At 39.4% G+C, this 16,753-nt stretch overlaps 1 protein-coding gene across 1 annotated transcript; it reads left to right on the top strand.

The window, feature by feature from the left end:
- Nucleotides 1–3,180: 3,180 nt before the first annotated feature.
- On the top strand, nucleotides 3,181–9,996 carry LOC135740966 (vitellogenin-like). Its single transcript, XM_065259564.2, has 28 exons — nucleotides 3,181–3,285; nucleotides 3,402–3,422; nucleotides 3,507–3,658; nucleotides 3,796–4,047; nucleotides 4,124–4,285; nucleotides 4,366–4,514; nucleotides 4,593–4,743; nucleotides 4,874–5,031; nucleotides 5,103–5,268; nucleotides 5,379–5,504; nucleotides 5,587–5,805; nucleotides 5,894–6,111; nucleotides 6,197–6,294; nucleotides 6,425–6,549; nucleotides 6,639–6,740; nucleotides 6,833–6,952; nucleotides 7,049–7,235; nucleotides 7,309–7,411; nucleotides 7,493–7,678; nucleotides 7,807–7,918; nucleotides 7,997–8,204; nucleotides 8,286–8,590; nucleotides 8,678–8,722; nucleotides 8,833–8,910; nucleotides 8,993–9,199; nucleotides 9,285–9,427; nucleotides 9,516–9,654; nucleotides 9,754–9,996. Exons 1-28 carry the CDS (start codon nucleotides 3,246–3,248, stop codon nucleotides 9,868–9,870), a joined length of 4,089 nt encoding a protein of 1,362 aa, XP_065115636.1. The 5' UTR covers nucleotides 3,181–3,245; the 3' UTR covers nucleotides 9,871–9,996.
- Nucleotides 9,997–16,753: the final 6,757 nt, after the last annotated feature.

Raw genomic sequence — 16,753 nt, 5'->3', positions numbered from 1 at the left:
AAACCGGACCATTCTAAAAACGTTTTTAAAAACGTTCTTGTAACCAAACCATAATGTTAATACTACGTCTAAAAAACTGGACATTTTTAACGTTCCAAGAACGTTTCAACCGAAGGTTTTTGTAACCAGTTACAAACGTTAGAAAAACGTTCCTAGAACATTCATGTAATGGCAAATGGGACGTTTCAAGAACGGTTTTAAAAACGTCCTTAGAACAGTAATATCATGGTGAGTGGAATGTTTTAATAACGTTTGGAAACACGTGCTTAGAACATTAACATAACAACAAACCGGACCATTCTAGAAACGTTTTTAAAAACTTTCTTGTACCCAAACAATAACGTTAATACCACGTCTAAAAAACTGGACGTTTGTACTGTGTAAGAACGTTTAAACAATGTTTTTATAACCTGTAACAAACGTTAGGAAAACATTCTGAGAACATGAATATAATGGTGAATGGAACGTTTCAATAACGTTTTTAAAAACGTCCTTAGAACAGTAATATCATGGTGAGTGGAATGTTTTAATAACGTTTGAAAACACGTGCTTAGAACATTAACATAACAACAAACCGGACCATTCTAAAAACGTTTTTAAAAACGTTCTTGTAACCAAACCATAATGTTAATACTACGTCTAAAAAACTGGACATTTTTAACGTTCCAAGAACGTTTCAACCGAAGGTTTTTGTAACCAGTTACAAACGTTAGAAAAACGTTCCTAGAACATTCATGTAATGGCAAATGGCACGTTTCAAGAACGGTTTTAAAAACGTCCTTAGAACAGTAATATCATGGTGAGTGGAATGTTTTAATAACGTTTGGAAACACGTGCTTAGAACATTAACATAACAACAAACCGGACCATTCTAGAAACGTTTTTAAAAACTTTCTTGTACCCAAACAATAACGTTAATACCACGTCTAAAAAACTGGACGTTTGTACTGTGTAAGAACGTTTAAACAATGTTTTTATAACCTGTAACAAACGTTAGGAAAACATTCTGAGAACATGAATATAATGGTGAATGGAACGTTTCAATAACGTTTTTAAAAACGTTATTAGACCATTAATATAACAACAGACTGAACCTTTCTAAAAACGTTTTTAATAACGTTCTTATAACCACACATTAACGTTAATACCACGTCTAAAAAACTGGACGCTTTTAACGTTGTAAGAACGTTAAAAAAAAAAACGTTTTCCAAACTTTCGTAAGACGTTCCGGGAACGTTTTTATAACGTAAAATTGTTAGCTGGGTTTGTCCAGCTACAGTATGATCAGCTGTTAGGCCGAGCTTTCGATGTTGTATATATATATGAAATTTAGTTTACTCTGGCGCACAATATGGTTATCCCTGCTGTTAAACTTCTGTCCCCACTGCAAGGGTATCCCTTACTCGAGGAACATTTACTTTGCCCCCACTGGTCCAGCGCAGCCTCCCCTTCGCCCCCGCTGGTCCAACACAGCCTCCCCTTAGCCCCCGCTGTCCCGCCCGGCCTACAACTAATGTCTGGAAAAGTGACTTTATTTGTGAATTGTTCTGTTGTCTACAACCTCTGCTGGTACGATGCAGACTCCCCTTCATCCCCGCTGGTCCCGCGCAGCCTTCCCTTCGCCCCCGCTGGTCCAGCACAGACTCCCCTTTGCCCCTGCTGGTCCCACGCAGCCTCCCCTTCTCCCCAACTGGTCCCGCGCAGCCTCCCCTTCACCCCCGATGGTCCTGCGCAGCTTTCCCTTCGTGCCTTAGGGAACCACGCAAGGGAACGGTACATTTGCCTGTTATGAAATTGGAAAAGTACATGGGAAACTGTCAGCTGTGTGCTGCCCCCCAACATTTTTCTCGGCCCAACGGGCGGCACCCCCCGTCCCCATGGGCCGGCCCGGTGAGCGCCGGTCTCGCGCCCCTGGCTTCCCTCCCAAACGTACAGGGACCCGTTATTCATCCAATTGCTCATTATTTGCATGGGGGGCCTTGTCGACCCCCCCAAATGTACAGGGACCCGTTATTTGTCCATTTGCCCATTATTTGCAAATGGGGCCTTGACGACCCCCCCCCCCCAAAAAAAAGGCCACGGACCCGTTATTTATTCAATTGGCCATAATTTGCATACATTGTCGCATGTTCTCGAAAGTTACCTCGTTGTGATCGGGGCATCGACCGAAATCACTGAGAGTCTAGATAATAAGAGGTATACGAAAGTATATACTTGGGGCTGGTGTCGTTTAAAAGCTCTCTCTGCCCCTTTCAAAACGCCCCCAACACGAAGTCTCTAGGACCTGCCCTTCCGGAGATATAAAAAATAAGCTTTTATATTAAAATGCAAGTAGCTCCGCCCCTGAGAGTGTCACACCTTGGGCTTGTTGTTCCAACCTAGACCCCCAGACCATCTCGCCAACTTTTTTCTGAACATCGCAGGAGTCTGTGCTTTGGAGGACCCCCAAGTGCGTGTGTGCCGAATTTCGACCCAATCCTACTAAGTCTATGAACCCGCAACAAACAGCTGGAAATTGTCAGGTCACCCGCGGTGCCTGGAAAAGGCGTAAGCGTGCATAAATCGGCAGGCGAGTCTGCCCGAGGGCTCCCACACGACGTCTCGGAAAACTGCACGCCATCAGGGGACGCCGCTCTCGTTGCACGCTCGCAAAACCAACTAGAGGTAACGTTGGAAAGTCGGCTGCCTAAAGGTTCTTGGCGTTCGGTCTGTTGCCTTCTGTGGTGAGCAGTCCGCACGGTGGTACCACATGCGCCTCTGGGCCGTGTGTGCCATGACAGCTAGTTGTTTTAAAATTAAGTCAACTGATTTTGTAAAGTTGCTCATTCTACTCTGCATTTAAATTATTTCTATCTCAAATATTAAATACATTTTATAGTTTTGCCTAAGTTAGACTAGGTAATCAAGACAATTTGCGGGGTTAACTATTTCCAGTGTGAAAGCAAAAGTCATTGAGACAACTTGCCCCAAACAGTCATGTGTGCTAATGTTGGCTAAATCTTATGGTTAGCTCAACATAGCATGTCAGCAGAAGTATCTAAAGACACGGCCCTTTCAGTATTTCTACGGACTTTGGTCTGGAGGATGACATGATGACAGGCCAGGGCATCCTAACCTTTAATTGATATCTATGTACAAATCAGTTGACCAAATGATAAAAATTCATTTAACAAAGAACATCTGGTCAGCAAGAAACTACTATAAAAGGTCTGTACCTCTGTAGAGTTTTACACAAACCACCAGCTATGAGAGCTGTTGTGCTTGCCCTGACAGTGGCCCTTGTGGGTAAGTAAAATTAAACCTATACTATATTGGGTGTATATATTATTTGTTTTTTTATCTCATTGTACACGTATATGTAAAATTAAAGTGTGATTTTAAGTGTGATTTTTTTATTTCAGCATGTCAACAGATTAACCTTGGTAAGAATTATGATCTGGCAATTTTTGTTCTTCATTATATCGTAATTTTAAAATGGTATTAATAATGGTCTTAAATCTTTTCAGTTCCTGAGTTTGCCCCTGGTAAGACCTATGTGTACAACTATGAAGCTCAGCTCTTGGGTGGTCTGCCTCAAGAAGGTCTGGCCAGAGCAGGAATAAAAGTTAGCAGCAAGGTTCATCTTACTGCTGTGACAGAAAATATCTTCCTGATGAAGGTAAATATTACAAATTTAGTAGAGATGGAACTAAAGTCATGCTACAGTAGATGCTTTTACAATATTTACCTTAATAGAGTTGATTTATTAAAAAAAAAAAACATTATTAGAATTTAAGGTAAAATGTTTCTGTTCAGCTCATGGATCCTCTGCTCCACGAATATGGCGGCATCTGGCCCAGGGATTCTTTCATTCCTGCCACTAAACTCACTGCAGCACTGGCTGCTCAGCTTCAGATTCCCATCAAGTTTGAGTACGCTAATGGTGTGGTTGGAAAGGTATTTGCCCCAGCAGGAGTTTCCCCTACTGTCATGAACTTGCACAGAGGAATCCTCAACATCCTTCAGCTCAACCTCAAGAAGACCCAGAACATTTATGAACTGCAAGAGGTAAGAATGTGGCCAAGGTTCCTTAATAATCTATTTTAAGACCTGCTATCTAATATGTGTTTACTTTTTCTGAAAGGCTGGAGCTCAGGGAGTGTGCAGGACCCAATATGTCATCAATGAGGATCAAAAGTCAAACCACATTATTGTCACCAAGTCTAAGGACCTCAGCCACTGTCATGACAGAATCATGAAGGACATTGGCTTGGCATACACCGAGAGATGTTCTGAATGCACAAAGGTAATGCAAAGCAAAAATTTGAGAAATATTTGATAGATTAAAAATGTCAGAATATAAACCTTGTTTCTTTCTATCAACAGAGGGATAAGAGTCTAATTGAAACTGCAACTTACAACTACATCATGAAACCAGCTGCAAACGGTGTACTGATAACTGAAGCAACAGTTGAGGAAGTGCATCAGTTCTCACCCTTCAATGAGATTCATGGTGCTGCTCTGATGGAAGCAAAGTATGATGGGTTCTCAAATTAAGTTACGATATTCTTAATATTTGCTTAATCAGTTAAGACTGAGAAATCTTTTTCCAGACAAACCTTGACTTTTGTTGAGATTGAGAAGAATCCAGTCGTTCCCAACAAAGCTGATTACTTGGCCCGTGGATCCCTGCAGTATGAGTTTACAACTGAGGTTCTTCAGACACCTATTCACTTAATGAAGATCAGCGATGCACCAGCCCAGGTACACTTGATTTCACTTAATTTACAATAAAAGATCCTTTAACTTTAAACAGTATAAGGTTTTAAAAGGTCTAAATAGAAAGTTTGAAGGTGCATTTGTTCTTCAACTGATTCAACTTTTCTCTTTCTAGATCATTGAGGTCCTTAAGCACTTGGTTAGTAACAATATGGCTGTGGTCCATGATGATGCTCCTCTGAAGTTTCTTCAGCTCATTCAGCTTCTCCGTGTTGCCACCTGGGAGAATATTGAGGCTATCTGGGCTCAATTCAAGGACAAACCAGTTTACAGGTAGATTGTGGAAATATGTAAACAGTAATAGACTGTCGTTTTCTTAATAACTGAAACAATTTATCTGTTAGGCGCTGGCTCCTGGATGCTCTTCCTGCTGTTGGGACACCAGTCGTTGTAAAATTCATTAAGGAGAAGTTTCTGGCTGGTGAACTTAACAATCCTGAATTCATTCAGGCTCTTGTGATGGCTTTGCAAATGGTCACTGCTGATTTGGAAACCATCCAGTTCACTGCTGTGGGTACATTTTACTCTCAATATCAAAAGTGTTATCAAAGTGTAGATTTGTAAATATTGCCTGAGCCAAACCTGATTACAGTTTATTTAATTAAAATCTTTTTGAACAGAGTTTGGCAATGAATGAGAAAGTCGCTGCAATCCCAGCAGTGCGTGAAGTGGTCATGCTTGGATATGGTTCTATGATCGCCAAACACTGTGATGCAGTACCAAACTGCCCTCCTGAGCTCCTCAGGGTAAAAACTTCAATCTATCCTTTTTTGAGAAGGACTACTTATTTGATATATTTTCTAATAATATGCATATAAAAATCCTCAGCCCATCCACGATATTGCTGCAGAAGCCATTGCCAAAAACGACATTCGTGAAATCTCATTGGCTTTGAAAGTTCTAGGCAATGCTGGTCACCCTGCCAGTCTTAAAACAATCACAAAGGTCCTTCCGGGACTAAGATCTGCAGCTACTACTCTGCCCATTAAAGTCCAGGTTGATGCCATCTTGGCCCTGAGGAACATTGCTAAGAAGGAGCCAAAACAGGTAAATGTGAGAAAAGGTTAGAATTCAGTCATGAAAAACCAACTGTGTACATTTCTCTAAATAAAACAAACTTTCTTTCTCACCTCAGGTTCAGCCACTTGCCTTGCAGCTCTTAGTGGACAGGGCTCTCCACCCTGAAGTGCGCATGGTTGCTTGTATTGTGTTGTTTGAGTCAAAGCCCTCAGTGGCTCTCGTCTCCAGCCTTGCTGGTGCTTTGAGACTTGAGAGTAACATGCACGTGGCAAGCTTTGCCTATTCTCACATTAAGTCTTTGACCAGAATCACTGCTCCTGATATGGCATCTGTGTAAGAAAAACAATCTTTTTTAAATTCAATCTCGATAATATCCCTTCATTTGAGCACAAGAGATAATCATGTTTTTTATTTTTAGTGCTGGTGCAGCAAATGTTGCCATCAAACTCCTGAGCCGCAAGCTGGACAGGCTTAGTTACTATTACAGCAGAGCCCTTCAGCTGGATATCTATCATAGTAAGTCAAAGTCACAGTAAATCATGGTAGCCAGTGAACAGAAGGCACCATAAGAAAATGTTTAATTATTTATTATGTAAAATTACAAGATTTTATAAATTAATTTAATTGGTTTCTCTGTCAATGTAAGCTCCTCTAATGTTTGGAGCTGCTGGTAGTGCCTATATGATCAATGATGGTGCCACCATCCTGCCCAGAGCTGTCGTAGCTAAAGCACGTGCCTACCTAGCTGGAGCTGCTGCTGATGTTCTTGAGGTGAAAGATTAAGATTATTTTCCAAAATATAAGACTTCTGGTTTAAAATACTTTCATTGCATTTAGTTTCTTTGGCTTCCTTTAAACAGATTGGCGTGAGAACTGAAGGAATCCAGGAAGCTATTCAGCAATCACCTGCTGCAGATCAAAGTGCTGACCATATCACAAAGATAAGGCACACAATAAGAGCAGTAAGTGATGTCTATTTTATTTTTTACTTGTAATCATTATAAAACAGCATGGCATTTTGCCTACATCATAATTTCTTTTTCAATTCCTTAAGATCACCAACTGGAAGGCTCTACCAGACAATCAGCCATTGGCTTCAGTCTACATGAAATTATTTGGACAAGAAGTGGCTTTTGTCAACATTGACAAGACTGTTATTGAACAAGCAATACCGGTATTAATGTAGTTCATGTCATCTTGCTCATTACTATAAATTTCACCTCATTTGTAACCATTAGAATGCAAAATTTCTCATAAATACTATTCCTAGCTTGCTACTGGACAAAAACAACGTGAACTGTTAAGGGAAGCCCTTAAAGCATTGCAGGAAGGATTTGCAGTGCAATATGCCAAACCTATGTTAGCAATGGAAGTGCGTCGTATCTTGCCAACATCTGTTGGTGTGCCCATGGAGCTCAGTTTGTATACTGCTGCTGTTGTAGCTGCAACCGTCAACGGTACGTGGTTTTTATTTCAAGTTCTTTCAAAATAAGGCATCTTGTTTTAATGTTGTTCTGTTAATCCGTCTAGTTAAGGCCACTATTACACCTCCTCTTCCTGAGCAGCCTGAGACCACCACTCTTGAGCAACTGAAGAGGACTGACATTCATCTACAAGCTGAAGCTAAACCAAGGTACACATTAATAGCCACACATTGGAATATAAAGAAATAAACTATATTACATTTTTACAAACACAATCTTTCTTCGTCCAGTGTTGCTCTGCACACATTTGCTGTGATGGGAGTAAACACTGCCTTCATCCAAGCAGCTATAATGGCCCGAGCAAAGACCCATTTAATTCTCCCTGGAAAAGTAGCTGCAAGAGCAGACCTCCTTAAGGGCAACTACAAGGTGGAGGCCCTGCCTGTTGAGGTTCCTGAACATATTGCTACTTTGAGGTAACGCAGTTAGTAGAATGATATTAAATTTATGCCAAAATGTAAAAATTAAACCCAACTAAATAAAACAGTATTGTTAAAACAATAACGATAGCTAAAAGTATCTCATGTTTATCTTTTTTGGACAGCTTTGAGACTCTTGCTGTGGTCAGAAATATTGAAGATCCCACTGCTGAGAGGATTGTTCCTTTGGTACCAGAGTTGTCTGTTCAAAACTCTCAGACTAATTCTGGTGAAAAGGTAAGTTTTCAATCCACTCCTGAACCTAAATATGCAGCAACATCCTAATTTGCTTAAGTTTTCATTTTTTCTTGACAGTCTTCCGAGCGAACTTATTATGGTGTATCGTCTGAGGTCTGGTCTGTAAGATCCACTGCTCCACTGCACAAGACTATGTGTTATGTTGTCCCATACATTGAAATCAAGGGATGCGTTGAGGTGAACTCCCACAATGCTGCTTTTATCAAGGATTCTCCACTATTCTACATAATTGGACAGCATTCAGCACGCGTTGCTTTAGCAAGAGGTATTCTTATAAACAACATAACATTTATGCAAATCAAAATCTTTTAAGAGAAAAAATAAAGGTGTCTTGTTTTGTCTGCAGGTGATGGTCCTGCAGTTGAAAGATTGGAGCTTGAGGTCCAAGTTGGCCCTAAAGCAGCTGAGATGCTCAATAAGCAAATCAACCTTATTGATGACAATACTCCAGAGGGAAAGACCATCCTGTTGAAACTGAGGGAAATCCTGCAGGCTGAAGCCAAAAACGCTCCTGCATCTTCGAAGAGTAGCAGCAGCAGAAGCAGTAGCAGCAGTAGTAGCAGAAGCAGCAGGAGCCGCATCAACCGTTCCAGCAGTTCCAGCAGCTCCAGCAGTTCAAGCTCCTCCATGTCCAGCTCTCTCATGAGTAAGGTGAGGACATGGATTGTAATTTGCAGGTTAGGTATTAGGTGTTATTTCTCTGAGAACCAGCTATAATCATTTTTTATGTGTTTTCAGAATCCCACCATTATTGAACCTTTTAGGAAATTTCACAAAGATCGGGTAACTATACCAAAATTACTATTGTTCTTTACTATACTAAATTAACTATTGTAGATCATTTTTAGGATTTCCTATACAGCATTTGTTACAAAAAAAAATTCTGCTTACAGTACCTGGCACCCCATGGAGCTTCAAAGGCAAGAAGCAGTGGAAGTTCTGGATCTAGTTTTGAGGTCATTCAGAAACAAGTGAGTCAATTAGTGTTGTGTTGTTCATAATACAAATCCAAAAACTATAATTATCTTAACAATGTTACATATTTTGTTTTAGGCTAAGTTCCTTGGAAACTCTATCCCACCTGTTTTTGCCGTTTTTGCCCGTGTTGTGAGAGTTGACCGAAAACACCTGGGCTACCAACTTGCTGCTTATTTTGACAAGCCAACTGAAAGAGTTCAACTTGTTGTGTCCTCAATTGCTGAAAATGACAACATGAAGATTTGTGCTGATGGTTCCCTGCTTAGCAAGCACAAAGTCATGGTAGGAGTGGATCTTGAAAAAATCTAACTGAACAGATTTAAGTTGAATTGAAGTAAATTTAACACACCTCCAATGTCCTTTTTAGGCCAAGGTTGCTTGGGGTCCAGAGTGTCAACAATATCAAGTCACTGCTAAAGCTGAGGCTGGTGTTCTTGGAGAATTCCCTGCTGTCCGTCTGGAGCTGGAATGGGAAAGAGTTCCAATAATTGTCACCAACTATGCCAAAAAGTAATGTTAAACAATGCACAACATATTCTTAGGCTATTTGAAAATGTTTTAAATATAACTTCTGTTCTTTGTATCTTTTCTCCAATAGGCTGTCTAAGCAAATCTCTATGGCAGCTCTCCAGGCAGGATTCAAACTTGCAAGAGCAACAAACAGCGAGAAAGAGATTGAACTGACTGCAGCCTTGCCAAATCAAAGGACTCTGAATGTCATTGCTAGGATTCCAGAGGTAAGAAAACAAGAATCATTCATTTACATGTTTATGACTTACAAAGAGTAATATATAACATAAAAAATAACTAATTTATTTATGTATCTGCTGCTTTAGATGACAATGTCAAGAATGGCGATTCATCTCCCTTATGCTGTTCCCATCAATCCAGATGGAACTCTTTCTAGTCATATTGATGAGGATGTTCTGACCTGGCTTAAGAACCAATTGTAGGAATAATTAACAAATTAAATTTTACTTTTTCTGATGAAAATGTGAACAGTGTTTATATGGTAATGATTGTTGACATCTTAAATAAATGTTTGTAATAGGATCTTAATAAATTTTCAGCAAGCATCATGGATTTGTAAATTCTTATTTTTATATTTACAACCTGCAACACCCATAATGAATGCAATATAAATGGGTCAGCCTTTTAGCTTAAAGTGTTTTGTTTCATCATGATTTATCGGCTAAAAAATGGCTACTATGAACTGACATAGCAAAAATAATTAAAACACCTTAATGCTGGAACACTGTAACTACACAACAAAATCATCAGTGTTAAATGTACACTGCTGGTGTTTATATGAGTACCACCAGACCTGAATCCAAAAGTTAAAATATATTTATCTCTGATAATATTTACATTTAGAAAGATGTTTGGTTATTCAATTTGAACTCATAATTATATATTTACTTGTTCAATTGGTTCTCAATCTTGCTTAGAGTCCTTGCACCGACCGTTGCAGGCTCTCGGTTACAGTTTTGAGGGATTCAAGGGAGTCAATACGCCAATACTTAACCCTGGTAGGTAGAGTTAACTGGTTTGTCAGACCATGTGAATCAAAAAAAAGGCAAATGATGCACCAAACTTTACCTATAAGGTTAGAATCAAGTGGTTCCTCAAGCCATATAAATAACAGAAAATGCAGATGATACGCCTACTTAATCCTTGTCGTAGATTCATAAAATTAAGCTGTAGTCAGTAAGTCAAAGGAAATTAGAATAAAGTCAAACATAATATATTAGCCAAGTAAGAAAATCATAATTCAAACGTCAATTCACAGTCTAATTCAAATATGAACCATAAATCAATAAAGTTGATCAGATGGAAGCATTGTATACCTAGCAAAAGGAAGATACACAGTAGTGTGGAAGATCTGACTATGGAATTCCCAAGTGAAATTAGAATACATGATGCTCATGGGTTTCAATTCTAAATATAGAAATTCCATCCTGAATCTTTTACAAACTTTCAAAATATCCAGAGAGAATAAAGTATAGTAATAATGATAAGAATTTTGTAGTGATTAGGTCTTGTGGACCCAGGGGCTGCACCTAATCTGCATAGAGTGAAGGATTGGTTTACCTATCTAAGGTGGGAGGTGCATTCCAACATTGAGTAAAATTTATTGTTATTCTTCACAATCTTATTCCGTTGTTACTGGAGTGAGACCATTGCACCAATCACATGGAGACATATAATTTCAAATGATACCAAACAGAACCATTTAGATTACTATCTGTGGAATGTTACTTTCATATACAATGTATATTAGGTAGTGTGCACACCAAAGCTTTTAAGCCTGTTATGTTTTCAATTGTTTCCAATGGACGCATGGCACTTTTCAAAAACCCAACCCTGGCTTTATTTCTTCACTGAAGCTCTGCGTTTTTTCCACACTCAGCACTGAACGCTGAGAGTATAAAAATATTCAACTTTGGGTGAAAAGCTTGTCGATGTCACTCAGTTCACACATGGCATCACAACAACCAACCAGCACATCTTTTTTTCAGCTGAAAAAAGCTGGCAGGGGGCGTCCGCATCCTGTTTGAAAGTAGGGATGTGTCCTAAACCAATACGTAAGGGTACGAATAATGACGGATAATTCAAAACGAATAACGAATTCATCCGAATAAGAGGAAAAATATTTGGTCAGACACAATCACGTTTTGCTGAAACAGCCCTAATTTATAAACCCCTTAAAGCACAAATAAATTGGTAAGGTGTGACTCTTCTGTCTCCACCCAGTGGGGTGGTTGTCTTCGAGGTAGATGTGAACTCTTTTCAGATGTTGATTCTCACAGGAAATCAATGTTTTTTATAAAATATAAACATGTGTTTACTCAATGCTCCACTATCTGTAGAACACACACACATTGACATAGCCGAGTGCTCTTTTTTCTATTTACGCAGGACAAATGACTTCAAAGTCACATTTCTTGTGAATTCTGGCCCAACCACTCAAATTAAAAATCATAATAAGCTTACTGTTGTGAATTGGGTTAGGGTTAAAAGTTTTGAACATTAACTTTTTATATACCTCGAGTCATCCTCAATGTACATGATTATCTTTTTTAGACAAACACAAAGTTATTTTAGAAAATGTCTTGGCTCTTCCAAAAGATTAATAACATGTCCAGGAACCAACTTTTGACTTTGAAACCCAAAACTGTGCATCCATCTTTCACAAAAGTAATTCACACAGTTCCAGGGGGTTAAAACTATAATAACTATTTCGGTATCACATTCACAGAACTTCTTTCTTTTCATTTAATGGCAGGTAGCACAAACATTAAGGTTCATTATCGCCACCTCCTGTGTAGGAGTGGCTTCTATACTTTTTAATGTAGCGTTAGGTGATAAAAGTGAGTTAAGTGGCAATAATGCAAATGGGTATTTGGTAACACTTTACAATGAGGTAGTATTTGTTAACTAACCAAAAATGAACAATACTTCTAAAGCATCGATTAATCTTTGTTCATGTTCATTTCCTCATTTACTAATACATTTATAAAATAAGCTTGGTCAACAATAATGGGGCAACAATAATGTACAGTACACTGTCAAAAATAAAGGTACAACGCTGTCACTGGGTCAGTTCCCTTTAAAAAAGTTCCTAATATGTACCATTTAGGTACAAATATGTATCTTTGAAGTACTAATATGCACTTTTGGGTACAAAGGTGTACCTGTTTAAAGGGTACTGTCCCAGTGACAACTTTTGTACCTTAATTTCTGAGAGTTTATGCGTTTTTTTTTTTTTTTAAACATAATACATGCTGAAAAAATATAATTTTGTACTAGCAAATTAAGCATTGTGGCTTCATATAGATGAAAATGTGTTAAAAATATACTTTACCGACATGAGATGTACCCACAATTATAGAATGACCCATATATATGTGCTAAGTTAACTAAGGTTATATCCTGGACTAATCCTGTTTGTAAAACCAGGGAGGCCAAAACGTACTTTGTATTAAGTAATTCAAAATGTATATTTTTATGTATTTTTATGCTGCTGGATATCTAAACACAACCATGACATTTACAAAATTTTTGTGGAAAAATACTCTCTTTGTGTAAGCGTGAATTGATTACACAGCGAAAGTTTAAGGTTAGGTTACCCTGGCCTGTAATCCTGTCATCAAAAAAGAACTGTTAAAGTCCATATTATTTTTTAATGAAATAGATTAAATAACAGTAAGTGAACTTTGTAATTATTTATTTTCAGATATGGAATCTGGACTACAAAAGGTGTTTAGAAGAGAAAGTAGTTTTGAAGACACAATTTTATAAAAAATATTAGCGAACCAATAAAAAAGTATTCAATAGCAGATTAAATTGCATCAACTTTTTGACACTAGAAAGCCCACATATATTTTAACATCTACTAAAAAATTTATTTCCAGAGACATAATAAATAAAATCTTCCAACTCCTGATGTTCTATCTTTATCATTAGGCTGATGGATATTTTCATTTGCAACATTTACAAATGCCCCTTGGTTGGTCTTCCATCCCATGCTGGTTATACCAGCAAGACCAGCATATGTTGTTTTTTGGTGCTGGTATGCTGGTGACCACCAGCTAAACCAGCATAATTCTCATGCTGGTCCATGCTGGTTTGATGCTGTTTTTTTCAGCAGGGTTCTCCTCATCACCCAATCCATGACCACGTTAAACAGCACTTCAGACATCACACAGCCTTGTCTCACTCCCGTCTTGACTGCAAAATTGATGTGGCTGTTTCCAACTTGGCATGTAAAGTTGCATTAGAAGCTCTTGATGAGAAGAACCATTTAGTTTGGGATCCCATATGCTCGTAGTATTTGCCAAAAGCTGTCTCTATGTATGCTGTCCAAGGCCTTTTCAAAGTCCACAAAGTTTAGGTATATCTGCTTTTGCCACTCTGTGCACTGTTCGATAATGTTGCGTAGTGTGAATATTTGATCAATACACCCTCTACCTTTCCGGAGTCCTGCTTCCTTTCTTAGCTGGTCATCAATTGTACCCGATTTTACTAGGAATAGACAAAAGAGTGATGCTGCGCCAATTACTCAGGGCACCTTTCTTTGGTGTCTTCACAATGATGCCTTTTGTCCAGACATCAAGTGTATTCTTCTTTGCCCTTCACACTTTAGCTGCCAGCCCTTGGTCTACCTTTAAGCATTTAAAGGACAAGTTCGGTATTTTACACTTAAAGCCCTGTTTTCAGATTGTTTATGATGAAATGGAACGGTTTTGACTGAAATTTCGACATATGCGGCTGCCTCGAGAATTTTCGGGTGTTTGTGTTTCACCTCCCAACTCTACAATGGGTCTATAGGTGCACTGGAACAATCCTTCCTAAAATGCATTAAACTTTCGTTTACAAAGACGTGAAACTCACCGAGTGGTCAGGGGTGTTCACTGGTATGCTCACACAAAAATTGCTGCAAAAGACGCATTCCAACAGGTTTTATCATAGTTTTTTCCAACTCCATTGACTGTATTAGACGTCCTGTGAGGTACGGTATTACTCCGCGCCGGGAACTTTGTTTCTATTCTTGCAATGGGCAATGGCGGATTAGCGCCACCACCTGGGCTGGAGTGTCTATTATTCAAGCTCTCAGCGGAAGAATGTACGGGTGTGAGGCATTTGGAAAAATAGTTCCACAAGTTAACAACGAATGCTAAAACACCTGTTTGAATGCGTCTTTTGCAGCGATTTTTGTGTGAGCATATCAGTGAACACCCCTGACCACTCGGTGAGTTTCACGTCTTTGTAAACGAAAGTTTAATGCATTTTAGAAAGGATTGTTCCAGTGCACCTATAAACCCATTGTAGAGGTGGGAGGTGAAACACAAACACCCGAAAATTCTCGAGGCAGCCGCATATGTCGAAATTTCAGTCAAAACCGTTCCATTTCATCATAAACAATCTGAAAACAGGGCTTTAAGTGTAAAATACCAAACTTGTCCTTTAAGCTGTCCTGTCCAGGTGTTTTCCCATTTTTTAGGGATTTGATGGCGGCAATATTTTCCTCTTTCTCTGGTGGTTCCATGTTAATATCCAGGTCAGCTTCTTGTATGTCAGCTTCTACTGTAGGTGGTGGTCTATTGAGGATTTCAGTGAAGTGCTCTGCCCATCGATTTTCTATTTCTGTTTTGGATGAAATAAGTGGCCCGTTTTATTTTATAATTAATAAATAAGTAATTGGGGCATCAGTGTTTTGAGGATACTTTCCACAGATCTTATTGCTGTACACAATCCCTTGCACACCTCGTCGGGCCGCATCTTCTGCTTGTTTCACAAGATCTTCCATGTATGTCCTCTTGTCTGCTCTTATCTTCCTCTTTACCATTCGGTCGACTTCCATGTATTCTGATTTGTACTTCTCTTGCAGCCTCTCAGACTCAAGTATCTTTTTTCTTAGGTCTCCCCGGTTTTCAATGGATTGCCAGGTGTCAGTTGTTATCCATTCCTTCTTTTTATGTTTTGTTGTTCCTAGACAAGCTTTGCTGGTTTCTAAATATGTTTGCTTGATTTGTTCCCACTTGTTATTGATTTCATTAGTATCTGGTTGTGTGAGGTCCTCATTCATGTTGATCAGAGCTTGGAATCTATTCTTCAACTTCAGGATGAAGGCAGTTTTAATTTTAGGGTCACATAGTCTCCCTACATCGAGACGTTGTCAACCCATTTCTTTTGGTCCTGATCTCCTCAATTTGAGCTTCTGGACCGCTGTTACCAGGTGGTGATCACAATTGACATTCGCTCATCTCCTTACTCTGACATCCAGAAGTGATCGTTTCCAGGTGCCATTTATCATAAGGTGGTCTATCTGGTTCTTGTCTCTTCCATTGGGGGAGCACCAGGTTAGTTTATGTATATCATGGTGCGGGAAGAGAGTTCCTCCGATGATGAGGTCGTAAGGGGTACAAAGTTCTAGTAGTCGTTTTCCATTCTCATTCATTGATCCACATCCTTCACTCCCCATTGCTCGTTCATAGGTTGTTTTATCGCTCCCAACTTTGGCATTCAGGTCACCCATAACGATTTTTAGATCATGTTGTGATGCCGTTTCCAGTTCAGCTTGCAAATGCCCCTTGGTTGGTCTTCCGTGGTTCCCTGCTGAAAAAACCTGCAAGACCAGCATATGTTGGGTTTTGGTGCTGGTTTGCTAGTGAACACCAGCTAAACCAGCACCAAACCAGCATAAGAACCAGCATCCCATGCTGGTTATACCAGCAAGACCAGCATATGTTGTGTTTTCTTTTGCTTCTTCATCGCTGTCATCTGTTGGGGCGTAACACTGGAGTATTAATGTGTTTCCCTCTCATCCTTATTTTCATGAGTCTGCTGTTGATAGGTTTCCACTCCATTAGTCACTTCCCTATACCTTTCTTAAGGATGATAGCTACCCCTTCATGGTGTTGGTTGTCAGCTCTACCAGAGTAAAGTACTGTCTCCCCCCTTTGATCCTCTGTCTGCCCGATCCTGTCCATCTGCCCTCACTGATGCCCAGTATGTGCAGATTGTAACGCCTCATTTCAAATGTTACTTGGGCTGTTTTTCCTGCCTCATACATGGTTCGTACATTCCAGAAGCCAATCTTGGTCTTAATTTTGGCGTTTATGACTTCCAATTTCCTGTTAGTAGCTTCCTTTCGGCTTTCACTACTGCCAATCATTAAGGTATCATTCGACGAGCTTAAAAGCCCATCCCACATAGTAGTGTTAATTTTCCCAGTTGCTGTTTCCATAACCAAACTTTTTTTTACGGTACTTGGTGGTTAGCCCTGTGCCCAACCCCCAACCTGGAGGACCAGTGGATCGCTCTTTGTCAGGC

The sequence above is a fragment of the Paramisgurnus dabryanus genome, chromosome 24 (assembly GCF_030506205.2).
Source record: "Paramisgurnus dabryanus chromosome 24, PD_genome_1.1, whole genome shotgun sequence".
NCBI classification, from domain to species: domain Eukaryota; kingdom Metazoa; phylum Chordata; class Actinopteri; order Cypriniformes; family Cobitidae; genus Paramisgurnus; species Paramisgurnus dabryanus.
Note: the sequence above shows the minus strand (reverse complement) of the source record. Positions and strands in the feature narration are given on the sequence as shown.